The sequence below is a fragment of the Nymphalis io genome, chromosome 30 (assembly GCF_905147045.1).
Source record: "Nymphalis io chromosome 30, ilAglIoxx1.1, whole genome shotgun sequence".
NCBI lineage: Eukaryota > Metazoa > Arthropoda > Insecta > Lepidoptera > Nymphalidae > Nymphalis > Nymphalis io.
The window spans coordinates 4,267,915-4,285,332 of record NC_065917.1 but is presented as its reverse complement, the minus strand read 5'-3'; the positions used below and the strand labels follow the sequence as shown (position 1 = coordinate 4,285,332).

At 35.5% G+C, this 17,418-nt stretch overlaps 1 protein-coding gene and 1 pseudogene across 1 annotated transcript; one reads left to right on the top strand and one right to left on the bottom strand.

Annotated features, from left to right (window-relative positions):
- The first annotated feature begins 10,967 nt into the window (after positions 1–10,967).
- LOC126780077 (uncharacterized) lies at positions 10,968–13,284 on the top strand (annotated as a pseudogene).
- LOC126780103 (uncharacterized) lies at positions 12,092–13,615 on the bottom strand. Its single transcript, XM_050504367.1, has 2 exons — positions 13,317–13,615; positions 12,092–12,515 (listed from the first exon to the last, which is right to left on the bottom strand). The coding sequence occupies exons 1-2, from the start codon at positions 13,613–13,615 to the stop codon at positions 12,092–12,094; spliced, it is 723 nt and encodes a 240-aa protein (XP_050360324.1).
- Between the last annotated feature and the right edge of the window lie 3,803 nt (positions 13,616–17,418).

Below are 17,418 nucleotides of genomic sequence, written 5' to 3'. Positions count from 1 at the left end.
CATGAAGAAAAAAGACTCCTGATGGACCAGGGATACGGCAAAGGCGTAGGGTCACGCGTCATGACCATCCATGAATCGCAGGGACAGACCTACGGCGAAGTCATCATCATCCAGACCAGACGCGTGAGGCTCCGAGTTCATGAAAGTATACCTCACGCGGTAAAACTCCTCTCGCTGATAAAACGTGGTGCAGCGCCCGCTACCCAAAAATAGAAAAATAGTCATAAAATTATAAACTTATTATCATAAGATGTAATAAATGTAATATGTAATAAATAATAAATGTAATATGTAATAAATCGCCCTTAAGGATAATACACAAAAAATGTATAGATATAGATATATATTATTATGGTCAGTACGGCTCACCCTCCAAATGAAGACCTTCGGAGGGAAAGAAGACCAGCTGCTGCAGTGGCGTTATAGTGGTTAAGTTATTGTAAACAAATATTGTAAGCATAGAGTAACCGCTGTAGCGCTTAGTGCGTCAAAATTTGTTCCCTAAATAAAATAAACAAATAGTAATTAAAAAAAGGCATGGGCACCTTTGAGCCTGTGGATGTAATAATAAAAAAAAAAAAAATTGGAGGCACAAGTACAAAAGGCAGCAATCGAGTCACAAGAAATAGCTTCTTCTATAAGTAACCCTGAAAAAGAACTTACACTAAAAAAACTTTCCGTAGCCTTCACAAATTTGGAGAATGCCATGAAAATTTTTGAAGAAAATGATCCTAATTTTGAGAGAAGTTTCTCACGTTAATAACAAAATGTGTGCAGCCTATCAGTGTTACCAAGATCTGTATGATAGCAAGAAGAAAGAAGGGAAGCAATCTAGAATTGATAGTTTCTTTAAGCCAAAATTTTAATTTATTATTTCTCATTACATACATATTTTGTTTACATATTAAAGTTTTATAATCATTATTAAAATTAATATGTAATCACAAATACCAAAAATAACTAGCAATTTATAAGTCCATATGTATATAATTATTTTAAGAACTTAATTTTGATAATAAAGTATGTATATGTATCCTTTGTTATAAATGCAGTTTTTTTTTTAATTTCGAGTCCGTGTGGATCCTAACCCTTGAGTTTTTCATGTAAACATATGAAAAAATATGTCTGGACTTACGTCGTTTCGATTTACGTCGCATATTTCGAGAACCTAACATGCCGTAAGTACGAGGACTGCCTGTATATAGATGGACATCAAATACCATCAAAAGCTTTACAGCCATCATTTGAAGTAATATTTTTACAACGGTCTATCATACATTGTTCTCCAAGACTGGCATACATTTTCTTAATGAAGGTAATGGGATATCTAGAGAGCAATATGCTAAAGGGTATTGTCTGCTAGCGTTTGATTAACATCGTTACATTGAATCTATGTACTTATCATCGGCGTTTGATTGAATTTACTTCACAAAGAAGGGTAGCCCTTTTTTGTGAAGTAGATTCCACACGTATCATTTTCGATATGTTCAAAAACTCAGTGCCAACGATTCCGAGCCACGAATAAATTTTTATCGGTGGTTTTTGCAAAACACTAACAAAAACATATTGTTTACGGACGAGGCTACGTTTACTAATTAAGGTTGGTGTATTTAACGTACCGTAAAAAATAAAATCGCAGGGGTGAATAGATACAAAACTAAAAATGTTTTTCTACAGGCTATTTTTTAGACATTTTGAAAGAAAAAAGTTTCGAATTTATATTTTACTAAAACTGCAGTATATATTTTTTGAAATAGCAACACTAAATTGAAGTGAGGTGTAACCAACATTGTCGAAAAGGATTTTGAAGTGAATCTCCTAAATGCAGGCTAAACGAGGTCCTGTAAAATTAACTATTTTGATTGTGAACGGAAGTGTTTTGTGGCATCACAACTTGTTAATATATTCGTTGGTTGCTTGTCATCCAGATTAATAAAAAGGTAAGAGCGTTTGTGATGTAAATTTCGAAATATTTGTAAAATTGTAAACCATTTATCATTTGTGATTGAAGTAAATAGACACGGTAAAGGGGCGAATAGATTTATAGTATGGGTTCAATAGACACGTAAGAGGGTTAAATAGAAACGAGTAAGAGGTGGTTAGAAAAATGTGTTAGGTTTGATGATTGAAAAAAAAATGGAAATAATACCTGAACGAAGCGTTGGTACCGAAAACGAAGACTACATAGAAACAGAACAAGAGGAAAGCCAACAAAATAGAAAAAAGAGAAGACTAACATCCAAAATTACACAACACTAACTAACACTCAACGATGGCAAAGAAAGCAATAAATATAAGAGAAAAAAACTAAAACACAAGATCAGAATATTGTTGAAAAACAAAAAAAAAGAAGAAAATGGACAAGACGCTGAAAAAATACAACTTGACACAATAAATGATTTTGATTTTATAGCAAACAATTACATAGAATCAATGCCCATCATTTTGGAAGACATGTTATTATGTGAAAATGAAATTGTTATACATGACATAGAAAAAACGAGATGCAAAATGATACTGGAGCAGAAATGACGTATAAACAAAAAAATGAACGTAAACTGAAAATTTTTTCTAATGAAAAGATTGATTACTACGATGAAAAAAGCTACTTTGAATAAGTGCAAAAAAATAAATATAAATTCGCATCTTAAAATTTTAGAGGATACAACTGATAATATTGATCGCCCTGGTCAAAGCAGTTTACAAACTATCCAAACACAAAATTAGCCAAGTTTAAAACTTCTAAGTTTAATAAGACCTGGACCCAATGACTGCTCGGCGTTACCTAGAACATCCCAAAATAAGTCTGCACCAATGAGTACATCGATGGACGATGGAATGTTAAATTTGGGATCGGCAAGTTTTAAATTATTTGGTAGTTTTAAATTATCTAAGTTAATAGAAGAACGGGGAATCGAACCTGTTAACTCTTTAAGCACAAAACAAGCTAGCGTTAAATAATATTTTTCGTGTATTGAACTAAGTTGAGCAATACAACTCTCTGTTATGTGGTTAGACGAGTTGTTGCCAATACCTATAACGCTAACTTTATTTATTTGGCTTGATTCGAGACTTAAATATTCTTTTAATTGTTTGCTGATAAATGATGATTGACTTCCGCAATCAAGTAATGCACGAACTTGAAACGATTTATTTGTTTTCGGATTGCGTACTTTAATCAATGCAGTAGATAGTATAGCCTGATTTGTTGGCTGCATTGAGAAGTTTGCTATAGTATTAGTAGACGTAGTAGTTAAAGAAGACGAATTGGTATCTAGTTCTTTCGTTCGATGAAGCAATGTATTGTGTTTTTTCTTACAAGTACGATAAGGGCCTTGCTTAAAATTATAAGTTTGATGTCCTCCCCTTAAACAATTCATGCATAGTTTTAATCTTTGAACATCAGAAACCTTTTCATCAAAATTCTTTCGTCACATTCATATATTTTGTGATCTCCGTTACAAATAACGCAAGACTTTAAATTGTTACAATTATTTTGCAAAGATGTTAAAGATTTCGTATGTGCTCATTCACTTTTAAAATTAGGGCCTGTAGGTCGTGAAGAGCTACCTGACGCCTTTAGTCTATCTATTTTATTACGATGTAACGTTTCTAGTATATCAGCACGATTTGTTAAGAATTTATTAAATTGAGCTAGCGTAGGTACCTCCTGCCTAGTTAAAGTATACGGTCTAGTTTAGATGACACTATATGTATTATTAATATATCCCAGTGCTGAGTAGGCTGACCAAGACTACACAAAGCGCGCAAGTTATTTGTAACATGGTCCACAAGAAAACGTAGGGATCGATCAGACTCGCGACTCAACTGATCAATTTTAAAAAGAACATTTAAATTATGATTTATTAGCTGTCGTTTATTGTCATATATCTCATATAGCAAGCGCCACGCATCATCATAGTTAGCCTCGGAAACCTCAATATTTGAAATATAGCGTGCGGCATCACCTTCTAAATATGATTTCAAATAATGAAATTTATGAATGGGCTTAATGCGATCATTATTGTGTACAACTGATAAGAAATTGTCACGAAACTCCAGCCATCGAAAGTAGGTACCATCGAACTTATTAATTTGTAATTGCGGTAATTTATATTCTGTTTCAAAACGATCGTGATGACATCGAAACAAGGAAGAGGTATTTTGCTCGTCTTTGTGACCGTCAGAATCAGTAATAATAGTTTGAGCATTCGCAAGACATGTCGCACTATCTTGCTCAATAGCATCTCGCTCATTTCTTTCCAATGCCAAATTATCTGAATTTAAAACATCAATTGAATCTTGCAACTGTTCGTATTGAATAGCTAATAAACGATTTTTTTCTAATTTAATTAATAATTCCGATAATTGAATTGGAGATAAATTCTTCTTTTATTGAAATAGAATCAATATAATTTTTAAATTTAGTAATACGACCTTTTATAGAAGAAAGCTTAGTAAGTAATGTCTTTAGATCACACTAAAAATCACTGTCGCTAATCATTTTTGTTATTAAATCAAAATAGTAATAATTGTTCACCCATCATTCCCAGACAACGAAAAAATTATTTATCAATAAAATTAACATTATATAAACTTATAGTTATTGCCAGTACAAAAATTTAAATTATTATCATTAATTACGTATGGCGACATTTTACATTTTTTCTGACACATTTCTCTCGAGTCTCATCCGTTATTGTTTAAATTGTTACCTGTATGTTATACGAAATAAAAACTTATACTAAATTGCAAGTAAAGAGTGTCACTAAAGAAATTCCATTTCTTGAGCGTAAACAATAATAATAATAAAACCGTATTAATAATTAAAATAATCGCTCACTCTCCTCAATTTGGTGTCACCTGGCTCGCGAATCGCGAATCGCAAAACCCGTTGCACGTACAAAATGGCCGCACAGCTTCGTCTCGATTAAGCTGAAATATCGGCAAAAAAACGTTAAATACACATACGTTTTCAATAATTATATATATATATATATATATACATATATTTATACTTCATTAAAACAAAGAACGAAAATACTAATAGCTTAATAAATTATTTAAAATTTTATGTTCTCAATGTAGGATTGGGTATAAAATTGGAAAATAGCAGAGCACTTAGCTTATTAATTACATCGAAGCGTTGATTGTATTTACGTGCAGACAATATTATTATTTAGTATTATTTCTATCTTCAAAAATACGATCACTCCTCCAGCTGGGTTACTCTGGCCACGGATGATGCAATAGTTGGATCGTCGAATAACCGCCGAAACGTAATTGCGTATTTCTTATTTATCGTTGATCGTTTCCGTAGATTGCAATTAATGTATTCGTTTTGTCACACGATCGCCAAGTGTTTTCGTTTTGAAATTGTGGAAATTGAAAAATTATTGTTTTCAAGATAGATTTATTGCTCATTGACGTTACAAGAAAGATATTGAATAAGAATAATTTGTAGGCAGGTAAAAAAGAAAATTACATGTAGACAAAGTAAAACGATGTTGCCATTCTAAAAACAATGTGCGCTTCAACACCCTCTTACTCCTCCTTCATCGCTGTTTATTCATTAGATAATGACGACGACAACTCAAAATATTTGTCACTAAATTAACTGATCTTGCTCACACACAGCCTTAAGGTGGACTGTTATGAAAGATATAAGATGAGATCATAAACTTATACAAAATACGAATACAATATTAGTTTTTATGTAAAAACAACAAAAAAAACCACTGAGTTTGAAAAATTGACCTTCTAACTGCACATCTATTTATCTCTCTCTCGAAATCCATTTCACATGAAATTTTTTGTACCAACGATATACAGCGTACAGCAGGCAAATCAATTTGACGGTAACTATTACGCCCAAAAATATGTTCGTCAGGGATAAGTGAAAAACTAAAGTTTTGCTCGTTTTACCTGGTTTGATCCTGCAACCGTTTCTTCTTCTGAAATATTTTTTCCCATTTTATCTAAAAATTAATTTTTTCTTCACTTATCCCGAAGATCGTTCGTTTATCGTAAATATTATTCAGTTCATAAATCTCTTCTTATATTGGGTAACACAATATGCTGGTTTCTGTCTTGTGATCCTTCCGGAACGTTGTAACCCTAGTTTTAATTTTTCAATATTTTAATTTTTATTAAAATATTGTATTTATTTTACCTAACCTAGTCGGTTTATAAAATAAATTACGGTTATCGAATCGGCGTTCATTGTTTCGACATTTATTATCTGCGCGATTTGAGAGATGGCAGCACTATGATGTTCGGGTCCTTTTGATCGTTGAGCAGGCGCCGGTCGCTTACCGACGGTGTCAGTTTTAAACGATTAAATATATTCCTTTTTGTAAGTATATCCGTTGAATATACTGGATTATTGGCATTGAATATATTGTTTGTACATTTCGTATATTGGTTTTTAAATTCGTTTCAGATTGTATACAAAATTATACTAACGTAGGGTTACCTACGTCATCTACTTTGTAAAACTTATTTGAGAGGTTCGGGTTACCAAACCGTAAGTAAAACACATTGTATTCGTTTAGTCGAGGCATATAAGTTGTTATTTAAGTAATATTTAATCGATTCTTCGTTTAATTGCAGTCTTTGTATCAAAAATTTAATTAGTTACTACATTTTGTTTCTGTTTTTGTTATTTGTTCTTTATTTAAATATTTTTATTTTCTGTTTTTATTCTATTTTTGATTTGTATATTTTGTAATTATGTTTGAGAATGGTGTGTTCTCCTGTAATTGGTTGTACATAGTTAGTTTTAAGTTAATGTAAAAAGTGATTTGAATGTGTGTTATGTACAACTGTTGGAGATCCAAATAAATAAATTAAACCTTGCCACGTACAATATAAGTCTTATATTGCCTTATTTCTACATATTTAAACACTCCTGAGGTGAGTTGATGCATAAATTACATTCAATAGTCAATATATCACGTGGTTCAATATATATTTTTATCAATTTCTTAATATTTTGTTCAAAAACTGAACATAGACTTTGTCAAAGTACTAGGTGACCTAGGTCGAATCCTAATGTGAAAATAAAGCAAAACGTGTCCACAAGATGGCACTCCACTTATGATATGCTCTCTCGAATGCTGTCAGCGAAGGACGCGATAATAGCTACTGTCACTGTGAGTTGATGCATAAATTACATTCAATAGTCAATATATCACGTGGTTCAATATATATTTTTATCAATTTCTTAATATTTTGTTCAAAAACTGAACATAGACTTTGTCAAAGTACTAGGTGACCTAGGTCGAATCCTAATGTGAAAATAAAGCAAAACGTGTCCACAAGATGGCACTCCACTTATAATATGCTCTCTCAAATGCTGTCAGCGAAGGACGCGATAATAGCTACTGTCGGCATGTTACGAAATGACCTATCGTTGTCAACTCATGATTGTGCAGTAGTTAAATCTGCAGAACCTATATTGTATACTAGAGTTATTTTATGAAGTGACTAAAGAAATAAGCGCAGAAAAAATGTCACATTGTCAAAAGTGAGTCCCATAATATGACAAATCACTTAAGCAGTCGTTTGCAAGATGGAAGCACACTTCCAGAAATTAATGCAGTATTGCGAACATTAGACCAAGAAATTGATTGCCAGTTTTCTAACATATATAGATCTAAAATTTAAACAAAAAGAGTTCAAATAAAAAAGATATTATGAAAGAGCTTTAGCCAATTTAAAACAAAACGTAGAAAATAAATCTGCAACCACCAGATCCTACACCGACACCAACCCCATTTACTTATAAGTCATCGACTTCCATCGTATTCCAGTTATCATACATAGTGTCTTATCCGTGCAGTGACGAAGAAAGAATACATTTCACTGCCCCTCTCGTTCCCATGGGTGTCGTAAGAGGCGACTAAGGGATATCTGAGCGACCATCTGCTCATCTGGTGGTAGGATGTTAAACATCCGCCTGGCTTGTTACCACCGTACGCATGGTGAAAAACTCGTGAAGTGGCTTGCAGCCGCGTTTCGAGGTCAGCCAGCGTCCGACAGCCAGAGCCCGAGCGAGTATTGCCGCGATGGGTGTTGGTCCAATGGAGACTGTTGTGTTGGCTGTTGAACCAATGCCGGGGGAAACTGTATTGACCTGCCGGACAGGGAGACCCGAAGAAACGGCTGTTCCGCTGGCCGCCCGTGGCATAGTACAGGGGCCCGAGCGTGCCTAACCAGCCCGTGAGGCTGCCCCACCAGGCCACGCATAATCTCGGGGTGGACAGTCGTGCCGGTTGGTGACCGGAAGGTGGGGTCCCGGCGGCCACTTCCGGGGGCGTTCGGGGGCCCTTCCGTCCGGCGTGTCAGTGTATTTTTCCTTTTGGCAACCACTTGGGGAAAAGCGCCTCCACACTTTGCCCATCCCTATCGTGGCAATACGTCGCTACACGTCTCTTTTCCATTTTTTTTTCCTAAATGGTAGCGCAACAATAGATGAATCTAAATTTGGAAAAAGAAAATATGATAGAGGTAGACATATTGAAGGCCAATGGGTGCTGGGCATGATTGAAAATGGCAAAGATAATTTAAGATTAGAGATTAGAGAGTATATGATCGCCTACATCAAAATGGATATATCCATAAAAAAGTAAACCACAGCGACCCAAAAAATAAATTTTTCACACCAATCTAGACACAAATTCAGAGAATAGAAAGCCACTGGCGAAACTTATAAGTCATGTTCAGCACAGATGGATATAAAGGAAATTTTACTGACTAGCTCATTGAATATTCTTGGCGAAGAAAAGTTAAATTAACAAAAAAAAATAGCACGTCAAGACGTTTTTATAGAATTAATAAGAGCAATAAAATATGTTTATAGACTAATAAATTATCGGTTAGTATTTATTTTGTTTTATTTTTCAGTACCTATTAGGACAGATAACAAATAAAATAGGTTCGGATCAACTTATGTCAAAGAACCGCATTGATTGACGCCGACTCCACCCACTCTCACCACTCCATAGTGAAAACTAGGCTGATGTATGTATAATTTTATATTAATATGCTATAAGTGTCATAACATTGAAAGTTTTCTTTAAAAAAAATTAACACTAAACCTACCAGAATGGTCAAATGACCGCTTTTGTAAACATTAATCAAAACTGTTATGTAACTGCTTTTACCTACATTATATACTTTTTCTATATTATATAAGCTCTTAAGCAGCTTATTAAAATATATGTCAAGTACAATGGACAACATTTGCTCTTAATTGCCTTATTTTTTGTTTCAATTGTATGTAACAATTATGTTACAAGTAAAATTATTTTTTATGTCAATCAAATTTATTTGATTTTATTTTTTTATTTGAATCATTTTGCCGCCGTTTAGTTCCCGGAAAAATAAGAATAGGGCTAATCCATCTCCTCCAATGGATGTCGTAGAAGGCGACTAAGGGAAGAAGGACCTCGTGCACACTTCACACACCAAGCACCTTAAGGTACCCGCATGGTAGCGGGGAAATTACCAACAACAGCATTCCCAAGGAGGGTTGGCCGTCAGGCAGGCGGCCGGCTATAAAACACTAGCTAAAACCTTAGAACAACATGGATTTAATATTTTTACATCATGTGTTTGAAAAAGATAGTATAATAAACTGAGCAGCCTTGGCGAAGTCTGTGATTTTATTTAGTACTAGCCTTTTCCCGTGGCTTCGCTCGAAGTATAAAGGATTAATGATTGTTTGGAGGTCATTAATAAGTAATCACGATGATATCAGTGAAGTCAGCTAAGCTGGGGTAACGTACCATAGCTTTCCAAACACAACTCGTACACAATGTCACTTTCTGATACTTGCAAAGGTTTATTTCTGACCAGATTCATGAAAGAAATTCTTGGTAAAACATTTAGAGTTGTAATTTATAATCAGTCGCACAAAAACTATGTGAAAATTCAATGCTTCATGCCAGAACAAAACACATACACATAAGACATCATTTTATAAGAGAAAAAGTTTATGTAAAATATCTATTACATAGGTACTCGTGTTATGGTATGGAATTGTTTTGTTTATCTGAATTGCTATGAAATAAGTTGCATCCTACATGTACCTAGTTATGTTGTAATATGAATACTACTAACATTTAGTAAATGCTTAATCAGCGGAATGTAAGTCATTTTGTCATTCCATGCTTTGGGATCAAATGTCTTCGGAAACGAATTGTAAAAAAAGGAAGAACATTCGACTAGAGTATAAACCTCTGTTCGTCGTCAATTTTAATTAATTAAATATTTTAAAATTCAAATATATCTTTTTCAAAAAGTCTGTCTTGCTCCCGTAAACTTGTCCTATTTTAGCTGAAGATGTTATGATGTAAGGATATAAAACTAAATTTAGCCTTAAATTACATATTTTTTTTGACAGTTATATAAACTTGATATAGCATTGAATATGTAAATATATCTGTGTGTTCGGTATATTTGTTCATCTACTTTGTAATTTACTATTGGTTTAAGAGCCAGTGTTGTTAACACAGTGTCAACGCGTTAGTAAGCATCGTCGCCAGTTACCAAGTTACTAACCCCGCAATTACTATTAAAGCGAAATAAAATTGCAGTGATGTAAAATTACCCCGCATACAACCACCTACTTTTGGGGGTAAGTACGAGGAGTGGCAAACTTTTTACGACATGTTTTCTTCGTTAATACACAATAATAAGGCCAGCCGTACACGGACCGGCCGGTGAACTATAACCATTCATTCGCTGCCGTACACACGACTGCTCGAGCAGTCGCGTCCGCTTCAAGCCGTCAACTACATGATGAAATTCCATCGTGCTGTCGACAGCTCGCGAGCAGTCGCGAGGCATACACTGACTGCTCGAGCCGTCGGCGGCTCTACGACCTCCCCCTCCCTTTTCTTCTGGCCTCGCGGCGTCTAGTGTCTCTCTGTCTTGTCTCATTTGTCGACTGATCTTTGAAAATGGAGGGTGTGTGCAATAGTGATGCGCTTATAAGTGCAATTAAAACACATGAAATTATTTAGAACTATAAGCTTAAGGAGCACAGCGACAAAATAAAGAAGAACAATGCATGGGCAATTATTTGCGCCCAAGTTATTGAGAACTTTGATGAAAAAACAAATAAAGAAAAAAATAAAATCGGCAAGTAAAAAAGTCAGTCATTTTATTACACACACATTTATGAAGTTTATGTCATATTATAAAGTCACACACATATTTATTGATTTATATCATATTCCATTGCCAATCTAGTTTGCCTTCTTCGCTCACAAAGTAATTAGCAAATTCTTCACGGAATGTTGTTAACATAGGCCCACCTGGACGAACTTGCTGGGTTGAATGTACTATAGAGTGAGGAAGACCCTCAAACGTATCCTCAAATTTATTTCCATCTCGTTGTTTTACGTAGTTGTGAAGAACACATGATGCTTTTACTATATCCACTGCGAAATCAACACTGACGTTAAGTGGTCTATGGAAGATCCTCTCCTCTTCCTCAGAGTGCTCTGAGGAATTATTCTCTCTAATTCCTGCTTCCCCCTTCCTTCTTAAGTCCACGCGAGCTGGTTCTCGATGTCACCGCCTAACTGTGACATCAATTCCATCGCGCACAAAGAAATTTGGCAACTCCTTTCTTTGTCGCACTACCAAAGAATGGAATTCCTTACCAGCTCACGTGTTCCCCTCCTCTTACAACCCGGGTTCCTTCAAACGAGGCGTGAAGAGGCATCTTGCGGGCCGGCAAGGCGGGGACGGCTAGTACAGAACATTCTTCCCGACTGTACTGGCCGTCGTCGCGTTTGGACTCTACTACCACTTACCATCAGGTGGAGTATAGTCATTTGCTATCCCTTGGCATATAAAAAAAAAAAAGATCCGCCATTTATTAGCTAATATGCCAAACGTGCATTCAATATATCGCCTAGCACGTGATAACCGATAGTTAAAATTTTTTTTTTCTCTGGTAAAATCTTGCCACCATATGGACGCATTAAATTTTCCTGCAAGCTGAATGCTTCATCTCCAATAAACACATTCGGTAATAAAGGTCCATTATGCGATATTGCAGAAGGTGGAGGTATATTTAACTTTTTTTCTTGTAACAATTTATATAGACAACTCTCTTCATTCTGAAAATAGTCGAGTCAGCGTGCCTACCATACGAGCCTATATCCACGAAAGTGAACATATAATTACTATCACATACTGCTAGAAGTATTATCGAAAAATAATTTTTATAGTTATAATATGACGATCCACTTTGCGCGGGTTGTATTATTCTAATATGTTTGCCGTCAACGGTGCCAAGGCAGTTCGGAAACTTAGAAGTATTTTTGAAATCATTTATTATGTCTTTCCATTTATCTTCAGTTAGTTGTTCCATACACATATCCTTCATATGTATCCATATATTTCTGCAAACATCCCTCACTATCTTACCAATTGTTGTTGATGCTATTCTAAAACTATATTGCAAATCCATAAATGTACATCCAGTTGCCAAATACCTGTAAAAACATATTTTTAAATCAATAAATTGTACCAATAATTTTTTTTTTGCTGTTACAGCCATGTTAATACAGAAAAAATGGAAGACATTAAGAGATGGGTACACCAGATATGCTAAAAAAATAAAACCATATAGCATATTATCAACAGATGTCTTTTTTAAAGGTAATAATAGAAGATAGACCCGATAAAACAAACAGTTTAGAAGAAAGTGAGCACGCTGAAATTACGTCTGAAGAAAGTGAAAATCGTCAAAATCAAATAAACAAAGAATGAAACAAAAGAAAATTAAATACTACAATCACAGATGAGAACATCTTAATTGAAAAATTAGCTAAACGCTTCGATGAAAAATTCGATGAAAAAAAAAAAAAAAAAAAGAATTCGCGCATTTTTAATGAAGATGAAGATAAATTGTTCTTTCTGTCATTAGTTGGCGAGTTTAAAAAAATTAATGAGCAGTATAAATTAGATGCTAAGACAGAAATACTTAACGTAATTAAACACTTTAAAGCGATCACAAATCACACATATCCTGCGAGTTACGGTGACAGGGGATATTCATCACAGTATTCACCTTTTAATGATTACCGTGGACAATATGGTTATAATACTGGCCCCTCTACCTCTGCATCAGCGACTGGCCCCTCTAAATTAGCGACTGGCCCCTCTACATCAGCGGCTGATGACCAAAACTCTCAATTTGAAGACCTTTCATCATCTTCAGTAATGTCTGATGATTTAATTTCCAATATTTTTAATGAATAAAAATTTAAATAATTGTTATTTATTTTTCGAACCTCAATGTTACTGCTAGTCTTTCTTCTGCTTGGATACTTCTCTTCATGATTGTGTCTTCGCGTTTAATTTTAGACCTTAGTATATTATTCATTTCATCAAACGAAGACACTGACATCTTATAATAGTTGAAAAATTTTTCTTCATCACTTCTAAGTTCCATAAACAAATGATGGAATTGTCCATGTTGTTCTCTTAATTCCAAAATTGGATGAACCCAAAATTTTCTCTTTTGACGTCGCCGCCGTCGTCTCCGCTTGAGCAGAAGCAGCAAAAGCAGTGCTTCCTCGTCAGAATCCATGACTAGACTGCGGTAGAAATTCAACTGCTTGAGCGGTTAGTAGCGACAGCTCGAGCAGTCAACAACCGATTGCTCAAGCAGTCAACGCCGACCGCTCGAGCGGTCAGTGTACGTCGCTCAATCGTTAACTGCTCGAGCAGTCCGTGTACGTCCGCTCTTAGCTTCTGTCACCCAGACGGCTCGGACCGCGTGACGGTGTCGCCTGGACTAGCCTTGCTGATCAAAGGGAGCACTTCAAAAGTGAGAATAAAGGGCGCCACCATCGACGCGCTTACCATGCAAGAAAGAAAGTGGTTGCACTCTTCGAGTGGGGTGCGGATACCTCCTTTTGCACCGGCATGCACACAGCTCTCGAAACTCGGCGAGGAGGACAGGAACAACATGCCACGCCGGATAAGCGTGGATGCCATGAAAGTCGGCGCTGAAAAAGGTGACATAGCAGTTCGCTACAAACAAAACAAGGAGTTTAAATTGCGCCAAATTTTCCCAGTATCCTATTCCCTCTGCGGACCGACAGGCGACGGCGATGAGGGAATTCCTAAGGTCAGAAGACCAAAGAAAACCCAAAACGTCTTGCACCGGTTCGACGAGGGCTGACTGGGGACAAATCACACCACTTAAGCGAAGACCGGCGTCAAACCCGCGATACCACACAGTGAATGCATTCCTAGAGTTCTAGGCTATAGTGACAGCGACCCGTGAAGTTCACTTAGCCACCTGCAAAAATATCATGCAGACCTACCAACGAGGCAATGAAAAACTGCTGGAGGTGGATCTCAATGAAGCCGAAGCGGCCCTATACAACAACGACACATCCCAAATCATCAAAGGGAGAATGTCGGGGTGGTACATAGCTGCGTACAGCACTGTGAGTGTTTTCTTAGGCCCGGTTGTAGCGAAAGGACGTAGAAACTCACCCCTCAAATTTCTCGCTCCTGCAGGAGACCCAATCGTGGTGGTGGCCAGCCACACGATTTAAGTGCAATTTGAGTGGAGAAGCGTTAAATCTGCAGAGTAATTTCTCAACGGCTGATGCAAATTATTAGGAAGCTTTGAATGACTTAGTTCGGCGTTATAATTGCAATGCTGTGATGCGGTCTTTATTCGCCACAAAGAAAATTCAACACGAGTCAGCTAATGTCATATGGAATTCATTGGATACAATGTGTACCTGTGTATGTATTAAGATAGTAGTGGGAAGGAGTGTCCCCATTATGGCCGCAACCGTTGTCCCCATTGTTATAATATATAATTAACTGAAGGATCGTTCTTGTTCATTTGATAATAGAAAATATTTTATTTTAGATATAAAAATGGTACACAGACTTAACTAAGTCTCATGATTATCAGATTCCCATGGACCAACTGGTCCAACTGGTCCAACTGGTCCAACTGGTCCATGGGAATCTGATAATCATGAGACTTAGTTAAGTCTGTGTACCATTTTTATATCTAAAATAAAATATTTTCTATTATCAAAATATGATTATATGGTCATATGATTATTTACATCACCAAATTCTATGCCAAATGATAGTTTAATAAGTAACTAAAGTGTTGTGATATATAGTTTTAATTAATAAATACATTGCGTTGATTATTTTACTGTGTATTTTCCTTAACGTCCCCATTCGCGGGTAGTTGACAAGCCAAAGTTGTCTCCGTAATTTATAATTTATAATTCATAAAAATATTTAAATGTCGTTAAGTGTTGTTGTTTGTGTATAAAAGTGATAACAAACTTAGATTCTATAAGTGATATTGTGGGACAACATACTAGTGCAGTATTAGTGGAGTTAAAACGAAAATAAAGATTTATGATTACAAACACCTTATATAAGACTATTTCAATTGAACCAGTGAGTATAGTGCTTGACTAATAATTAAAACATAATTTAAAAACAGTTACAACAAAGTGTTTCTTAGTTTTAAGTAAAAACAATGGAATAAATATCAAATGCAGCCTCATGACAAATAATAGACCATACGAAATCCGTTTTTTTTATTCAAAATTTTTGCTCACTAACGCCATTTAAAGGTGAATAAACCTATTATTAGCAACTAATATATCGAATAACAATTGAGTTACTGCTATTGAAAATAGATGTCTCTGTTAGAAAAAACGATTTCAAATATTAAATAAAACACATACTTTTTATTGTTTCGATATATACATATAAAAATTTTCGAAAATGATGTCGTACTTAAGCAAGAAAGTAACCAGAAAAACGGATCAGTTTGTTACACAACACGGTACGCCTGTGACAAAATCAGGTTCTATTACTCCTGAGACAGAAAGAAACAATATAACAATTCGAAAATGCATAACCAACATTCCAACAGATAACTCTTTTGAAAGCCTAACGGAGGTGGACTCAGATGAAAATGAAAATAATTTCTCTATCATGAGCTCGACCCCATCCCTGCATCGCTCAGCATAAAGTAAGAAAAATCCTAACGGCGAAAGGTAAGAAAGCAGTTCACAAATTATCATCTGCTGAAAGGGGAGCGTTAATAACAGTTGTGACTTGTATGTCAGCTTCTGGTCAATTCATTCTTCCTTTAATGGTGTTTCCTAGAAAAAACATGAAAGCTGAACTACTTGATGGAGCACCTGTGATGGTACCATAAGTGGATGTCATCCTTCGGGATGGATACAGCCTGAGTTGTTCACAAAATGGCTAAGACATTTCGTGTAAAAAATAAAACCATCAAAGGAAGACCCCGTTTTGCTGGTATTGGATGGTCACTACAGCCACACAAGAAATTTAGACGTGATTGACATTGGACATGACAATGGCGTGTCCATAGTCTACCTGCCTCATTCAACTAACCATATGCAGCCTTTGGACGTTTCATTCATGATTCCCTTAAAAACTTTTTATGCCCAAGAAGTAGACAATTGGTTAATAAATCATCCAGGGCGGATTGTTACTCAATACCAAGTTGAAGGAATATTTGGGAAAGCTTATGCAAAAGCATGTAAAATTGATACAGCTGTAAATGGCTTCCGAAAAACAGGAATATTTCCACTCAACGAAAACATTTTCATAGACTCACCAAATGCTCCTCTTTCAACCAATTCAAACAGCACATTATCTATTATAAATGATTGCTCTGTTTCTTTGGAACCCACAAGTTCTAGATCAAGAACATCAACGGCATCACCTAGGTTAAGTAACCCTTCCTCCGCGTTTATAGTTCCAGCTGACATACAACCTGTTCCAGTTGTGGAGCCACCTTCAACGACAACTAGGCGAGGCAAAGCCATGGTAGTTACGGATTCACCGCATAAACAAGAAATAATAGATGCGGAAAAGAAAAAAAAAAGAAAAAGATGAAAGAAAAACAGGACAAAAAGGGTTAGAAATTTAAAGAAAAATACGACAGAAAGCAACGAAAAGAAAACCAAAACGCGACGTAAGAATCAATCTTCTGGCGAGGACACGTCTGAAGAAGACCAAATTTCAGTTGCTACAGACGAAGAAGACAGTGACAACGATGACGCTAAATGCCCAGTACGTCAGAAAAGGTTTTCTCAAAATACAAAGGGAGAGAAATGGATAAGATGTGCAAAATGTTTCCTATGGATGCATGAGGATTGTGTTGAAAATCCAGGAATAAATTTTACTTGTGCAATCTGTTTGGAGAATTAAAATTACTTAAACTATACCAATGATTAATAAGTCTGATTAGATATAATAATTACGATTAATAATAATTACTTTTAAAGATAAAATTTAAGTTTACGTACTTATTATTGTGATTCCCCGGGACGTAATTAGGCGCCTAAAAAACTAAAT